General features: G+C 39.7%; 1 protein-coding gene across 3 annotated transcripts; it reads left to right on the forward strand.

Moving 5' to 3' along the window:
- Positions 1–287: 287 nt before the first annotated feature.
- On the forward strand, positions 288–17,984 carry oxnad1 (oxidoreductase NAD-binding domain containing 1). Of its 3 annotated transcripts, none has more exons than XM_082520339.1 (9): positions 288–464; positions 7,404–7,630; positions 7,911–8,023; positions 10,014–10,080; positions 10,199–10,302; positions 13,444–13,585; positions 15,796–16,041; positions 16,155–16,263; positions 16,455–17,984. In XM_082520339.1, exons 2-9 carry the CDS (start codon positions 7,625–7,627, stop codon positions 16,610–16,612), a joined length of 945 nt encoding a protein of 314 aa, XP_082376465.1. In that variant the 5' UTR covers positions 288–464; positions 7,404–7,624; the 3' UTR covers positions 16,613–17,984. The 3 variants fall into 3 exon arrangements, with proteins under 3 accessions (XP_082376465.1, XP_082376466.1, XP_082376464.1); XM_082520340.1 differs by having other exon boundaries at positions 7,404–7,574; positions 10,011–10,080; XM_082520338.1 differs by having other exon boundaries at positions 290–464; positions 10,011–10,080.
- Position 17,985: the final 1 nt, after the last annotated feature.

Here is a 17,985-nt window from a genome sequence, read left to right on the forward strand (position 1 = left end):
AAGTACTCTGTCTCCTTAAACTTCCCAGCAACAAAACCTTTTCTTTCTTTTATGTTGCTCTTATCAAACAACTCCGCTCTACTCCTCAGCAGTTCTTGATAAAAGAAAACAAATGAAGTGACAGACCAATAAGGAGCGGCTTACACTTAACCAGCAGGTTTCCGCCTCCGAAACTTTGATGAAGAAACACCTGTCCTCCATCCTGATTGGATTGGACCCTTTGCGCTTGTCACGTGAACACGGTTCAGGTGAATACATTGGGATGGTAGGCGGGGCGTGTCGTTGCACGGCAACACGACCCACGGGATCGTACAGCCTCCTCAGTAACAAAAAAAAAAAGAAAAAAAGAAGAAGATTCCTTTGTCAAAGCGGCCCAACCCTAAGCCAGAGAGCCAAATTACGTTTCAGTGTTTGGACGTCCTGTTTTTTAGGCTCTGGCCTGTCGTGCAAAGGAGAAGAATGAGGTAGTGAAACGTTTATTCAACGAGTTAATAGCGCAATTAATACCCGTCGTGGCTGGATTGCTGCTCGGTAGCGTTCAGTTCAACCGCATGGATTTAAATTATAGCCTGAGTTAAAAATCATTACATTTCAGGTGTCTATTGACGTCATTTTACTGCTCTAAACGTGCGCTAGTGCTGCTGTAAATTCAAATTTAATGGGAACAGTTTGGCTCTCCGCCAGATTCATTCAGTTTCATCCACCGAGGCACTCTCATGTGTTCCTTCCGGGTACATTTGCTTGTCCCTGCATTGTAGTTTGTCTCTGGAGTCTGTCACTAAGGCTCAATGTGTTATAATGTTACAGTTTTATTACTATTTCATTATTATTATTCATTAGAGGCTCAGCCTTTGACTTCACCTGTTATATACATGTATACATACATACACACACACACACACATATATATATATATATATATATATATATATATATATATATATATATATATATATATATATATAAGTTTAAATAAATTGAACCCTGTTTGATGATGTTTCAGATCATCAAACAAATTTAAATATTAGAAAAAGATAAGAGGTAAACATAAAATGCAGTTTCCAACTGAAAGTGTTTGTTATTAAGGGGGCAAAAAATTCCAACCTACATCACCCTTTAAAAAGAAGTGATTGTCCCCTAACCCTAATAACTGGTTGGACCACCCTTAGCAGCAACAACTGCAATCAAGCATTTGCAATAGCTCGCTTCGAGTCTTTTACAGTACTGTGGAGGACTTTTGGCCCATTCTTCTTTGCAGAATTGTTGTAGCAACATTGGAGGGTTTTTGAGCATGAACCGCCGTTTTGTTTTGGATCGCTGTCCTGCTGCAGAACCCAAATGCGCTTCAGCTTGAGGTCACAAACAGATGTCTGGACATTCTCTTTCAGGATGTTTTGGTAGACAGCAGAATTCATGGTTCCAGTTACAAAATCAAGTCTTGCTGGTCCTAAGGCAGCAAAACAGCCCCAGAAGATCACACTACCACATTTTGATGTTGGTGTGATGTTCCTTTTCTGAAATGCTGTGTTACTTTTACGCCAGATGCAACAGGACTTAAACTGTCCAAATAGTTCAACCTTGTATCGTCAGAATATTTTCCCAGGGTATTTTCTTGGAAGTCATCAAGATGTTTTCTAGCAAAACTGAGATGAACCTTTGTGTTCCTTTTGCTCAGCAGTGGTTAATCGTCTTGGAACTGGGGCCATTTTAGCCCAGTCTCTTTCTTATGGTGGAGTCATGAACGCTTACCTTAACTGAGGCAATTAGGGCCTGCAATTTTTGCACTCATGACTGTGCACAGGTGCCCCGTCCAGCACATATCAGCAGAATGCAAGATGCAAGCTAGGACACTCAAGTGCCTGGGATAGTATACGGGAAGATCTGTGAGGCTAAGACTAGAAGTCTTTCAAGTCCCGATGGGATGAGGACAGCAGTCCTGTCCTGTGGGACTTTGAATTTAAGACTGACAAGGAGGTCCTGGCCAAGAAGCAGAAGACATTAGATGTGATAGATGAAGTACCACAGGCTGGAATAACAACTGGAGCAAAAGTGAAAGGTAAAGTCCAAAGTGGCTGATACGCAGATAGGTAGGCAGATACATAAATGTAAATTCAATGATTTTATTTTTCTATTTTATTTTCAGTATGAACACCAAGATCCAATTTGCCTTTTAACCCTTGCTAATTAGGGAAATTGCATCACCTCTTTGCTGCGCTTATGAAAGCAGTTTCTCTGACCATGGAATCCCACAATGGTTTCTGTGTGGCTTGCTGTCAACAGGGAATACCCAGTCTGAGCTGAGAAACACAGAAACAGAGATAGAAAGAATATCAGGGAATCCTTTCTATCTCCCTCCTCCGAAACACAGGTGAAAGTTGTTGCTATGGCAACGGGAAACTGTTTGCAGTTCCTCTTTGTCTCTCTCTTTCTGTTTCAGTCAGTGTCCTGCATAACTGTGAGACTCCCTCTCCTCCTCTCCCGTCTGGGCCGAAACTCTCTAGAGTTATTTCCTCTTTCCGGTGCGAACAGAAAGCTGGTTGTGTTTGTACTTTGTTGTTCCTGTGCTCAAACAGAGGTAACCGTGAATCCTTAACCGACCATCATTTATGCATTTTCACCCAAGTAAACAATACCATTTTTTACAGTACAATTTTTTTTTGCAACCTTGCACGTAAACATTTTTGTCTTAAATAAACTGATTGATAATGAACTGGCCTTTAAAACAGAAACACGGTGCCTTCAAGTGTCATGTTTTGGCATTCCACTTGCTTTCGTGAAGCCATTTCTCACATTTGTGAAGCTGTTTTTTTGCCATTTTTGCCATGTGTGCCATATTTCAACTTAGAACTGCATCACATTATGCTATTATATTATATCTTCTCCCAGTCTTTTCTTCCAGCTTTCTCTCCTATATCGCTTCATCTGTTCTCCTCTCCCCTAATGCTGCAAGCAGCCTTGCTGAGAGTTGATATTTAACTTCAGCCCCACCAGATAAAGAAAGCACCCATGCAGTTATTTTGAGAGGAAGATCTACAAAATAAAGATTAGCTTCCAATCCCAAGAACACTGAACTGATTATTCAGGGTGAAAATACAGAGGAAGAGCATTTGTCCCTTGAAACAGTAAAGCATGTGGAGAATGTGAGTAGAAAACTTGAAGTTGCAACACACTGAAACAATGACCTTTATTGCAGGTGTTCCCTCCATTTGTATCTGTTTCTGTGTGGTTTGACTGTGTGCCATTAGAAACATAATAAATCAACACTTTTTTTCTCACAGCCACACAGTCACAAGTATGCAGCAGCCATGCAGAGGAAATGAACACTTTTAGTCACTTTAGGGAGGTAATGTTTTAAAATACAAATAATTATTATATATTTGTGCTCTGTCAGGTATAAAAAATCATTTTTAAATGACTTTGAATGGAATTTAATCTAGTAAATGTGTACACTTGGGACTTGAATTTGAGTGCTCTTTTACTTTTTCCACTGGCAGGAAGTCATATATTGTCAGCAACATAGTATAACGTCCTAAACCTATATATAGATGTCATGACTCTTTAGTAGGTTATGACAGATTAAGACACAATGAGTTTACCATTAGGTTACAAGCCCATAAATAAACATTGACTCACATGCACACACAGTTCGACTTACGTGTGCCCATCTGCGCTCGTGTTTCCATACGCGATGACGTTGGTGCGTTTGCATCACACCTTATGCGTATGAGTGAAATTTGATAAACCTGAAAATCTTTTTTGAGTACTGAACAACTGGTTGAACCAAGGTGTGCTAGCCATGGGAAAGAGAGCAGGAAGGCAGCCAGTTAGACTGGTAGAGTCAGATAGAGAAAAAAAAAAGAAAAAGCAGCAGAGGAAGTGAGAGGTTACTGTATCTAAGGATAGTAATGATGTAAACAGAGGTCTGTCTGCAGACAACATGAACCCCTCTGAGCCCTAAAACCACAGGCCACCTCAGTGACAAATTCTGAATCACAGCCTAAAGACTATAGAGGTGAAATACCACTAAGAACTGGACCAACAAAAATAGTAACAGTTGTTTGTTACTTTGGGTGGAGTTTGGATTTGCATTGTATCTTTTTAATTAAACAGTTTGCATTCCTGGGATGTTTTCAGTCAATGTTTTCGGAACTATGAGTAAAGCAGCGAGAAACTCACCATAGCTTCACCTGTGATTGCTGACGTTATGAGAACGTCCAAGAATGCAGAAAGGAATCCAACAGCTCTCGGCCAATTTTCTTTCTATTTAATGTGTTTCTTTTCGTGAATGCAGATACACGCACATGAACCTAGAACTGCACCTACCCATGGTAACTTTGCACTGGCTTTGAAATGGTTGACCTTAATGTACAACACTGCTACATGTCAGATCTTAAAATTGCCTAATTCCAGTTGCCTTTATCTTTAGATCTTTCCATTATTTTTCTGATGATACAATACCTCCTGGCAATGGCTAAACAATCCTGAGATTCATAAATAGCACCAGAGAGTAATCAACAGACCACAATGTATTCTCTCTAAGGTGTTAGTAAAGGTATAAAATGTCACACAATGTTTTCAAACTGCAGTTATTATAACCGATTGTGCAGCCATTAATTCACTGAAGGACAGGCAGTAATGCAATGCACTTGCATTTATACAGTGCTTTAATCTCTTACTCACCACTCAAAGACTTTAGACTACAAGTCATATGTTTTTCACTTTCATACAGTGCTTTATCTACCTCGCATCCATGGCCAGTTTTGAATTGCCAATCAACTGAACGTGTCCAGGACTGTGGGAGCAAGCCAGGAAACCCACGCAGGGACAACATGCAAACTTCGAACCAGGAAACTGCTTGGTGCCAGGCAGCATTGCTAACCAATGACAAAACCAGCATTCGGTTGAATTTCTGACTGATCTACATTATTGTACAAAAGTCTTGAACCAACCAGCATTATCTCTGCTGTGTGGAGTGTGGTCATGTTGGAATCCATTACAATGTGGCTTATATCTGCCAAGGTCTTTACATTTTATTTACTGATTTTTTTGGTGGAAAATTATAATGGAAAGCCTTATAACTTGCAACGTATGATTCATACAAGGGTGGTGTGTCTGTGTCAAGCTGTAGAAAGTAACATAGGATTTCACGTAGGATGGTATTTAAAATACTGTGTCACAGTTGACCTCTGACCTGTCGCTCAGAGTCAAATTGAGCGATTTTAAATGACAATTGGTTTTCAGACTGACAGGAACAGGTTCACACGGGATCATTTTTGAGTACAGTTGATTAATTTTATTACGACTTTGTTATGTAAATTATAGTAAAATGTCCTAACTGTTTAAATTCATAACAATTTGAATACAAATACAATGTATCTGAATAAGTATTTTTTTGGAAAACAAACTGCCAGAAACTTCTTTAACTTGATACATATCACTGTCAAGTGTGTTTAGATGAGTTTCAGCAGGGCAAATAACAAAAGGCTGCACTTTGCACTTGTTTTTACTGCACTACAAACGTGTTTGTTAAGCCACTTAACACTGACCTTTGAACCATTTAAGCATAAAAAGGCACCTAACTCAAGCGATGAATCAGTGTTATGTCTACAGCTTAGCAAAGAACCAGTTTTAAAATGTAACTTCGGGCACTTTGTTATGAGCAGCCTGTAACAAAAACACAGAGTTTGTTTCAGTTTTTTTAGTCAAATCTATGAACAACGCCAAAGAAAACACAGTTTGACAGGCATAAAATTCTGTTTTTGCAACAACAAAGTGATTCCCAAAGAGCTATTAGCTAAAAACTGGGCATAACACCACATGCTGTGTACTGTGTCTTTAGAAAATGCCAGGAAACTGGACAAGTTCAGGCAGAAAAAGAAGTGGCCGGCCTAAAAAAAACTATGTACAGCAGATGAACAGTATCTGAAAGTCATGTCCATAAGAAAGAGGAATAAAACCAGCCAAGATCTAACACAGGACCTGAGAGATCCATCTGACCCTGCAGTTGACCCATCTACTGTTCACTGAAACCTCTTTAAAAAAAAATGGCCTCAGTGGAAGGGTGGATCTCATGAAGCTATTCTTAATGAAGGGAAATGGGAAGAAGAGACTGTCAAATTACACAGTATTGGACTGAAAATCAGTATCAACAGGTGTTATGGAATGATGGATCCAAATCAAATTATTTGTTACAAATCATCATCAATAAGTAGAGGGAAAGAAATGACACCAAGAAATGAGGGGTGGCTGAAGACTTTTGTACTGTATTATACAATCCTTTATCCTCCACATCAAAAAATGTGAAAGCAGTTGTGAAAAAAGCATGTGGCTGAATTAGTGAAATCATTAAGAAACATTAAACAAACATGAAGGAGACTTTAAAAGAAGGAGCAAGCTGTGTGTCCTGGTCCCAGGCTTTCTAAGTTTTGGGCCTGTTTTGAGTTTTCTTTATCCTGGTATTTTTGATTATCTGTGGCCTAAGGGTTAGTCTTTTATGTTCTGGTTTCATACTTTCTTTAAGTATTATTTATTGGTTTCAGTGTGTTACAGGAATCCCTGGTTATTTCTGCCTAAATGTGTTTCTGTCTCTTGTCTCTGTGTTTGTTTACAATTCTGTCTTTGTGTCATGTCTGCCTTTCTTTTCTTGTATTCTGTTCCTTCCTTCTTTTTTTGGTGTTTGTCTCCACTAAGCCTCGTGCCGAGTTTTACTTCCTCCGATGTCAATATGTTAGTGATTCCCAGCTGTGTTCCCATCTGTTTCCCATCCTCTTGTTATCCTGTGTTTGTATATATTTGCCTTGCCCTTGCTTTTTGTCTCATCCTCCTGCCTTGTTGTGTCTTCCCTTGCAGTAATCCTCTTCCATGAAGAGTTGTAGATTTAATTTTTTCAGCTTATTATATTGTGCTTAGTTTAAGTTAATAAAGCCACTTTTTAGTTTGTGCTTCTAATTTCTGAGTCCTGCATTTAGGTCCAATTCTTGCCTGCTCCACAGCCAGCCTTGACACTACCACAATTTCACCCTCTGGCGTTGCAATGTTCACTGTTTATGGCCACAAGAGGGAGCCAAATTTATTTCTATATTGCCTGTTATCCATGCATTAATAAGTAAAATTCAACAGAGCAGCCATGTGACAAAAAACTAAAGTGGAGATTGCCCTCATTAATATGGCATTTTGTTAATTTTTGAATTAAAGTATTTAAAGGATTCTATCCATTAAAATGGGCTATATAAACTGTGAGACTGTCTAATACACTATGGCACCTATAACAGAGAAGGCAAAAATCTCCTGCAGAGCTCAACGCTAAACATTAAACTTTGGTGAATAAGTCACTATTAAAATAATGAGACCGTAGCACAAGTGACATCTGATGGATTTACGTTGTGTTTGTGTTTTTTTCTGAGGGAGTACAATTGCTTTTGAACTAAGAATGTGGGTTCTGGTCAGGCGCTGGATGCTATTTGCCAACAGGGGGCGGTACTAGAACAGAAGAAGTCGCCAGCCGCAGTAAAACGACGAAGAAGAAGTCACCTGTCGCGTCATGTCATCATAAGACCACCAAGGTTATTCCGAAGGTACACGAGACAATTATGAAGAGCGTTTGACAGAAGTAAAGTCCTCTCTTATGCCGGTAAGAAGAAAAATATGATTAGTTTGTGTCAAGTAATGAAATGTAACCGGCATTTACTCGGTAGCTAGCTTCAACTAGCCGGCTAACCTCATGATGGAGGCGGTCACACCAAACTCCATTAAAAATAGTCTGATTTTAATACATGGAGGTGTATACTGATCGGAAAAGAAACAAAAGTGGGTGTATAAAATACTCATATGTGATGCTAAGCATAAGGTACAGACTCCGGCTTTGAAAGCTAAATCCAGGTGTTTTCTGCTCTAATCTGACATGAACCCAGGTCGCGATGAGGATCTCCTGTTTACTGTCCGCCACTGCTCGAACCTTCAGTCTGTCGTGTCCTGCAGCCGGTCTGCTCTGCTGTAGGCTGCTGGGCCCCAGCTCTGTCGTGAGGTGAGTTTCCTGAGGGGGCAAAGTAGATTCTGACAACGAAAGAAGTGTATGTTTTTGAGTGGACCCCCATCTCCCCTGTTCTTGTATTACGAGCAACAGAAAATCAGAGCCCATATAGTCTGATTTAAACTATCCACAGGCCTAAATGAAATGAGAAAGAATGTCAGATTATGGCTTTTGTTCTCATTTTTGTCTTCATCTCTTCTTCAAGATCTTGGAGACTACCTCCAGCATTGCTGTTATTTTTAGATCACTTCCTATAAGGGGTAATCCTTACATCAGCCTTGAAATTCATTCTTATATTGCTTCCTATATATTTCTGTTGCGTCCCATTATGATCATTGCACTGTGATTTCACTGTGGCTCTTAAACATTTGCAGAGAGCAAACATCATCATTATTTGGTACCAACTGTCCTGACTTCAATGTGTAGGATCATTGGAGGCGGTGAGTTGGGTCTCTAGCTACAAACAAATAGTTTTCATTTATGTCCATGTGGGAAATAGGAACAGGAATTAATTTCGAGGCTGATATTGTCAACTTGGTTATCCACTTTGCCAAAGTAGACATCAGGTGTATGGATCACAGTTTTGACATACTGGTGGAGATCCCGCATCCTTTTTAGAGCCAAAGTGCACAAGCAAGGGTGCATAATGGAACTTCTAGGATGTGATTTATATATTTAATGGTCACATTCCTGGAACTTTTCAGTGACACTTTGAGAAATATCCATGTGCCCAATAATGACCGTTCCTTAAATCTCGGTTTTTGAATAAACTGAAAAAACTCAATAAGAATTATATTTTGGCCCCTAGTAAACACAAAAGAGCTTTAGTGACATTAAATATAAAATGTTCCCACAGCTGTGATGGCAGGAGAATGGTTGCTGTGATTTTCTGTGTTACAGGTGCATAACACAGAGTGTACAGAGTGAGACGTGCATAAGGTCCAGACTGATCTCGAGTCTCTGCTTGGATTAAATTATGGGAATAATTACTAAAGATCCTGCTGTTGTGCTAAATGTGTAAATGCATGCAGCTCTCTGGTTACATGTTTCAGTCTGTGGCTTTTCTCAGCATTTGTGAAATGTTTCTGGGTGTAACCCTGATAAAACAGTCATTCATTAACTAATGAAAAATCAAATAGAAGAAGAAAATATGCAGTTCGTTTACCCACCACAAAAAAAATGATATACAAATGTATCAGTAATGCATCCATGTAAACACGTGGAGTAGTCCAAATACTGTAACCTGCAAATAAAATTGAAGCAAAAAATTATATCATTTTATAATGAAAAAATTATGTCTTATTCTGTATTAGCAGGGTGTAGTAATACACACTAATAATCCTGCTGCTTTAAGTAACCCTATAAATCTGCATGCTTTTAATAAACTCACAAGAAAGTCAGCAGTTAACAACAAGCACTACTTCAGCTGCTGTTTTGTTAAACCCAGGCTGCATTCATTACTGGTGACTCTCATTAAGTAGTCTGTGTGCACATCATGGTAGTAGGCAGCGGGTCTGTTGCTAACCGCTGGGAGATGAAGTAGGGGGCACCATAATTCATTCATTGTAGTATTTATATTGCTTCTAATTGTCTGACGGTGCCTAATGTACTTTTTCTTGAATTTAAATAAGTTCTTATGATTGTTATGATCGATGATCATTAGCCTGTTTTGGAGCCCCCTCCAGCACTTGGTGCCCTGTGCACACCACAGTGTGCGAGGTGCTGTGAATGAGCTGCGAAGAGTTAGTGAGAAACTGTGTTTTTGTTTTAGGGTTTTTTGTATTTTTAATGTTGATGAACTGGATCCTTAACTCGATGGTTCCCTGTTGACAGTGAGGGCAAACTCCACTTGCTGCCTATATTTTTTTTTTTTTTTTTTTTTTTTCTTGTGTGTGTGTCACATGTGGCTGCTTTCTTGCTCTTCACTGCACGACACAGTATTTTTCATACGAGACAAGTGACCAGACCGTTTCCTTTTCAGTAGAAGAAATATGTCCTCCAAAAGGCAAATGGACCACCTAGAGAGGACCTCGAACAACTACAGACAAAATGTAAGTCTACAGTGTGTAGCTGAGGAATCTGATCTTGATGTCTGTTAACTGTGCCACACTATTATTAACCCACCACTGAACTCTTCTCTGTGTGTCTCTAACTGGGTTTTTGACTTAGACTCTGTATCCAGCACAAGTATGTGGAATTATAAATGAGTCAGAGACGGTAAAAAGACTGAGAATAGCCGTGCATCCAAACTTCACCTTCAAAGCAGGCCAGTGGTGAGTAGACTCTCATTAAGTTTTAAATAAGAGAAGGTACAACTGAAATCAGCATTTTCCAGGTCAAACTACACACAGTACCAGGGTCGACTGCAGTTTTCTGAAACTTATGTCTGTGAGAATACTCATATGACAGCTTCAGTCAGTAGTAGAAGATCCCAGAGTGGGATACACTCTAGGAGCACATCAAACACAACTTATAGACAGTTATAGACTGTATTTGAACAGTATTCAGTATTTGAACAGTATTACCAATATGGATCATTCTGTCATATTTAATGGCATGCCAGTATTAAAACTTTTTTTTTAAATACACAATGCTTGGGGTGATTTAGAAATGGTGGCATGACAAAGTTTGTCCGACTGAACATCTCCTACCCAAGTAATTACTACTATCCTATTAACACAGGTTGGCACATTCATAGTAAAAGTCAAGTCAGAGTTCATTCCTATATGCTATATATATATTCCAGTCACTAAATCACCATTCACTATACAGTGAAAATCAAATAAAATGAGTAGATAAGAGTGTTTGCATTAGGGCTGGGTATCGTCACTGATTTCTAGAATGGATTTGATTGCAATTCACAAGGCCCCGAATCGATTCGATTCAATTTGAATCGGGGAAATTTTGCCTCAGACAGTCAGAAATATTATAATTCAGATCATGCATCAGTACATTTCCATATTCGTATACCTATAAAAAGAAAGCTGACACTTGCGAGACTTTACCAAAGGTGTGAGCATCACAGCAGATGCCTTTGTGTCAAAGTAGCTGTGGATAAAACACAGAAAAACATGAAGGTGATTTTCCTGGCCTGGGATTTTATAAATATATTGTGCAGTCAATCAAAAACGAAAGAAAACCATTAATCAACATATGAATATTACCTGATGCTGCTGAAGTGAAGCAGAGCAAAGTTACAGATGTTTTATTAGTATTCTTGTTGTGTTTTCTGTGCCTTAATAGCTGCATTTCCAACAATATAAAAGAGATTAGTCATCAGATTAGAAACAAGTATAAAAACATTTAAACATTTTCTGCATCACCAGCTGAATACATAAATACATAAAGGTTATGTGTTCAGCATAAGTTACTGCAGTGATTTAGCCAGATAGAGACCCATTTTTCTGATACAGAAAACTCTGAGTTCAACATGGCTTACGAAGCTATTAATCTGGCCTCGTTGTACACCCGTCTGTTCAGACTTGTAATACATATCCTGACACCGCTGGCTTTGTCGTTCTGTTTATGCAGTAGTGTGGTTTTTCAGACATGCCCATGGCGTTTGCCATATGGGAAGTACACTAAGTGGCATATAATGCATGATGTTTTCTTTCTACAGCACGGCACACAAACAAGAGCGTGTCCTTGTTTTGTTTTATTACACTGTAATTTATGTGTAATTGGGTATAAACAGCATTGTTAGCTCCAACCACGAGTGCTTGGGCCCGTCATTCTATATGCCTGAGGTAAAATGGCCGTATTGTTGTGTAGTGACACTGGGTTGTAATAGCGTCTGTCAATTTAGAAAAACCAAGGACAACAAAAGGCAACAGAGCTGCATCGTTATTGGTGTGACTCGAGAGTGCAGCCTGGTAATGTGGGCAGAGATTTGGCTTTCAGTTGTAAACTGTAGTGCTGTAAAAGAAAAATGCGTCCATTAACACACAAAGGCCTGTTCTCTTTCTAAAGACTTTGGGAATAACTTAATTTAAAATAGTGGATACACTCCCATCTTCTTTGATTTCTAGCTGCAAAAGACAATAAATTACATAGCATGTATTCATAAAGTAATTACAAGTATATTTGGTTTACTACTAAAATTTAAGCTAATAGTTTTTCTGTTTTCTTCATGGTGCCATTAGAAACCCAATACAGTGATAGCACTTAGGTCTTCCTTCATCAGTCATTGTCATGTAGTGCCTATAATCACCACATGGGGGCAGGGTTGTGTCAGATTCATCTTTTCCAAGCACTTCTTACAGAACTTCCAGTAAATTTCAGCTGTAGTCCTCATATTGGTCAATACCATCAACCGGAGGAAGGATCGAAGCCTCTTAATCATTTAAAGCCTTGAGTCAGATGAGGGTGACTGAAAATAGACACACGGGGAAGCGTTTATCGTCCTTGATGTTGCTCGTATACTGGCAGCTTTTTGACCGATGCATAACATGAGGAAATGTTTAAGCTAACGTCAAGAGACTCTTCCAATAGCAGGTTGGGAACTTCTTCAATGAGCCAGAGCTTTTTTTTTTTTTTTGGTTCTGTTTTGTTCTCAGTCCTGGTCTGTCAGTCAGTGTTGCCATTGTTAATTAGTGTAGCTTGCACATGCAGTATGTACATGAGCCCATACTGTTGGTGGGCGGTGGTGAGAAATAAAACTGGCAGCCAGTTGCCCTGCGGCGGCTGATAATGAATGTAAATAGATGGAAATTCTCAACTTGCAATGTTTTTTAAGAAAAAAGGGACTGTTTAGTTGTTCATCTCCAGGTGGGAGAGGAGGAAGAGAAGGAGGAGGTGGATGGAACATATGTACATGATTTCACAGCGGATCCATATTTATGATGCCTCTGAGGGTCTCTCTGGTGTAACAGTAGGTCATTGTGTTGGTGGAACATTAGCCCAACTGTTTAGCACTGCATTTTTCCCACTGTGACTACTCTATTGTTCCTACTGATTGACAGATGTGACTATGTGTAAGAAAGAGATGCTTCACTTTGAATAAACTGATCAGCTTTACATCTGGTTCTGTTTTGTTGTCCCTGGTTTCCAAAAGAGGATTTCTGCTGCGTCGATGCACATGGAAACACTCTATAAGCATTTCGACTTTGGCCCTGTTTTTGTTTTTGCTGTTTTATTAACTGTTAGCAAGTAGGCATGTACCAATTTGTGCTACAGTCACCATTCCTGGCCCTTATGATGGCTAGACCCGATCAATTTCCCAAAGTTTGTCTAATATATTACTCTTCTACGCTGGCTAACTGTTCAAAGACATCTTTATATTGTTCCCAAAAATAATAACTAAGTGACAATAAAATCAGTGAAACAATCTATGGATCAAGTTCAAACATCTGCTAATGTAAATAATCAATAAACTGAATGATTAAATGCTGTGTTTTGCTGTTGTGTGTCTGCAGGGTGGATTTCTTTATCCCTGATGTGGAGAAGGTTGGAGGCTTCTCCATGTGCTCCAGCCCAGGTCTGCTGCAGAGGGAGGGAGTTGTTGAACTGGCTGTCAAATATGCCAAACACCCACCAGCCCACTGGGTCCACACTACAGTGAGTACAATAATCACGACCTTTATGGTATCCAGATCTCTGGTTTTGTATGAAAATCAAGAAAACTGAAAGGAATATTATAAAACAGCAGAGGTTCAAAAATCATGAGGCTAAGACCAATAATGGATAAGGTGTTACAGCATTACAATCCACATTACGACATAATCACACAAGTGTTGAATGGAACAAGATAAATGAGCTGATATTTTTAGAATTGTTTGATGTGTGTGTGTTTGCATACACCCTATTATCTGCGAACAACCATTAATTGAGCTCTCTTGTATCTTTCCTTTTGTGTCATTTATTTATTATAATGGTGGATTTAATTTTAAACATGGCTCAAAATGTCACACAGTGAGGTCAGCAAACATGAGTCAGAAATTCAGACTGCTCTAAATGCTCAGTGTCAAACAGTTTCTTTGCTCCCAACTCATGGCTCTTCATGATGTCATCAAGAGCAGATGGAGATAATTTTGTCATCTCAAATAAACACCTCTGACTGTATGTACAGGAGGGTTCCCTTAAACAGAATAGAATAGAGTAGCCTTTTATTGTTATTGTACATGCAATGTTCCCTCTAATTTTTCACGTGTCTGAGCGAACACGCAAACTCCCCGAGCGGTCCCTTGGACCACTGTGAGCGACATCAGACGTGTGCACTGTGGTCACGCCAGCATCAAATCCATCCAAGTTACATGGTTTATTAAAATAATCAAATTACAGCATTTACATTTATGTTAGACTACTTTTAATTAACTGCTTTAGCCCATTTACAATGAAAATTTTTTAAAAATCTAGTCATTGACCTGTGTAGTATGGTAACACTATTGGAAGTAAAAATAACTTGAACTCCAATTTTGAAAACACAACTTTCTTTCTTTTTAAAAAAAGCTTTGACTTGTATTATGAGTCTGTGGTCTGGTTTTACGTGGCCTATCAACACAATTTAAAAACTGGTATAAGTCCACACTTTTTCCGTCAATTGTTCCGTCTGTCCTGCTCACATCTCCAATGGTTGTACACGTTGTCATTAACGTGGCTTCACTCCACATCAGCCACGCCGCTTTGCTAGCTAAAACACCGGTGTCGGCACATAAGGACGCTGTCATAGCTGTCAGCAACGTTGATTAACTGCGTATATACGAATGTGAATCGCATCATTGGCTGGACTATGGGATATGGTGGCATCGTTCTAATCCCATACTGGAGCAGCCAGTTACTTACTGACTAACACTGCAAAACAGAATTGTTAAAGTATTAATTTTAATTTCAATGCAGGTTAGATTTTTTTCTTTTGTGCGCAACACAGATTTTCTGTGCGCAGAGACCGTGCCAGCAGTGCGCAATTGCGCACGTGCGCAGCTTAGAGGGAATATTGTGTACATGTATAACAAAATTGTCGGTGATCTGCACCAACTCTGTTGGAATAAAATATAAATGGTAGACCGCAGGAATAAATGACAAGGGTGACAATTACTTTTTTTAAAACAGGACCAGATAGGTATGGATAGCTTTTTTCCCTTTTAATATATGAAATCAAATTCTAGAGCAAATATATCACAACAGTGTGTGTGTGTGTGTGTGTGTGTGTGTGTGTGTGTGAGACAAACGCATCATTTTTAAACTCCACTGGTGCCAGTAGTTGTATGAATATTAACAGCGTTTTCTTCCAGCTCTGTCTCCCTTTCTGTAGTCTACATGTTTGTTTGCAGCTTCTTTGTTTGATGATGGGCTCAAAAAAATAGCTTTGAGCTACTATGCTGTGTGTAAATAGGAACGAGCGATGTGTGTTTGAGGGTACTGAGACTTACATCTATCAGCTCTGAGATCACTTTATGATCCTTTTGTTTGATATTGTGTTACAGGGATAGTGTAGGGACCATCACAGCAGATTACGACTGCATGCATTATCATGTGGGCGAGTGGTCATGTGTGCTAAAGCAGATAAAGGCATATTTAGTGCTCTCCTCGACTTCAAAAGGCCTTTTGTAACTTGTAATATCGGCTGCACTCGTACAGCAGCAACATCGATTTGTAGTGCGTATGATCTAAAATTGGCTTTTTACACTTGTTGAGGCTGGTTTTAGATGCAGTTTGTTGTCTCTGAAAATTTTTATTTCAGCTTCTTATCACGGATGGATGCGAGTTAGCTGGCTTTGCAGTTTGTTTCAAACTCCTTCCACTTCTCCGTCTCTCCCTCTTCCTCTCAGTGTACAGTGGGCTCCAGAGTGGCCATGCGTGTCGGCGGGGAATTCTTCTTTGACCCATCGCCATCTGAACCCTCTGTGGATTTGCTGCTGGTGGCTGGAGGTGTAGGGATCAATCCCTTGTATTCAATTATGCTGCACACAGCAGATCTGCTGCGTCTCAATCGAGCTTCAGGTGGCCAGGATTACAACATAGGCTCCGCCCACCTCTGTTACAGTGCCAAGAACACCGAAGAGCTGCTGTTCAAGGTATGCTTTAGAAAATTTCCATGTGTGTAAAATCTATGAGAAGGTTTTTGTTTTTTTTAATTATTTTAATAAACTTTTATAAATGTACAACATCCTACCTTCTGTGTTCCCAGAATTCTATCATTGAGGTGTGCCAAGAGTTTCCTGACAAGTTCTCCTGTGACTTCCATGTCACGCAGCAGAGCACAGACGTCGACCTACAACTCCTGCCGTTTGTCAACCGTAAATACTGCACTTTCGCTTTTCTTTGTTTGGATGAGATGATTGAGTAACTGTCACATTCAACCACAGCCTGTCTTGGTTGATTTATCTGTGTCATCATAGGCTAAGTCTCCATGTAGGCGACTGAGATGGGATAGGTGCCGCAGCACCGCGTCTTAATTAATTGATTTGCTTCCCTTGTGTCTCATCAGATGGGAGACTCACAGAGGAGGTGTTGCGGAAACACGTGGACCCACAAAAAACTCTGTGTTACTTGTGTGGACCCCCGCCAATGATTGAATCAATTTCAAAAACCCTCATGGACCTCAGCCTCCCCAAAGATAGGATCTTCTTCGAGAAGTGGTGGTAGGGGGCCTCCTACAGCTCCCAGAAACCAATTCCTGCCTTTTGTTGTCATCAGTGGGGAAGGTGTACATCTGGGAGAATGGAAAGCAAGTGAAATGTTCCAGTGATCTGGATTTCAGTATGAATGTTTGTGTAGATGAGGAAACTCATCCTCTGATCCCTGCCACAGCAACCCGTGCTTGATTTGCGATAGACCGCTGGGACCGCCCACGCCTCAGCTAGCAGCTGACACACAAAGACAATAGAGATTATTTATATTTCCTATAGTATAAACCAGCAAGATGAGTGAAATTCCAGTGTCCTGTACATGTGTGCATCTTCAGATCTGTTCACATTTGCAGACACTTCTGCTGCAATGTCAAATCAGGTTTTCAGCGAAAAACTGTGTTAACAAGGGGACCAAGAACCAATGTAGAGGGGAGAGACTAAAGAAATAACAAAAATGAAGACCGCTGGAAAAATCAGCATGTTTGAAGGGTTTTAATTGTGAAACAGAACTCTTCCTTTGGGAAATAAGCTTTTGGTGTTGTTGAAAAGATTGATCTGTAAAATTTAAAATTAGATTACAAAGTTGGACTGTATGAGTGTGAGGAGATATGTTGCTAACTGAAAAATACTCCAATACAAAACAGTTTGTAAAATAACGACTTTTTTTTCACAGTTTCTGCACCGATGAAACGAGCGCTAGGTAAAGTGTAACCAGAGAGATTTGGAAGTGATAGCAGATGGACTTATGTTATTTAAAGGAAATGGAGGGATATTTGAAACATTAGCATTGTGTACTTTTATTTTACGCTGTACATTAGCGTTTTAATGACTCTCTTTTAACGCAGTACCTCACCTATTTGATACAATGTAACTTAGAAGTATTACGGTGTTTATATTCAGTGTACTGACACTTTTTATTTAAAGAGCCGCAGGTTTTAGAGTTGCATCAAAGCATTTGTTTTTCACATATTACTCCTCAGCTTTACACCACTGATCATATTTTTAGATTTAAAACTTCACAGGCTCCCACACATTGGCCAGTATCCCCCCCCCCCCCGCTTTACTCACTTACGCTGTTACCACATGCATGCGCAGCGCCCATCCCCTATACAGCCTCTTCTTCAGCCACAGGCATTCACATACCCATAAACGGTTTCTCATCACAGGGTAGAGTAAATATCCCATGGTGCCATGTAATGGAACCTCCAGGTGGTCTGCAATTGGCTCGGATCACTGAACATCCCTCAGAGATGGTTGCAAGCTTCCTGTTGTCATCTCTCAGTGGGGGGTTGTGCCGTTGAGACTCAATTTTGAGTTGTTTGTGCATTTCTTCCTCATATGAGGACAGCTATTTATGATTTTAAAGGAAATAAAGAAAATTGAGTCAAG

The sequence above is a fragment of the Aulonocara stuartgranti genome (assembly GCF_965226115.1).
Source record: "Aulonocara stuartgranti genome assembly, chromosome: 22".
NCBI lineage: Eukaryota > Metazoa > Chordata > Actinopteri > Cichliformes > Cichlidae > Aulonocara > Aulonocara stuartgranti.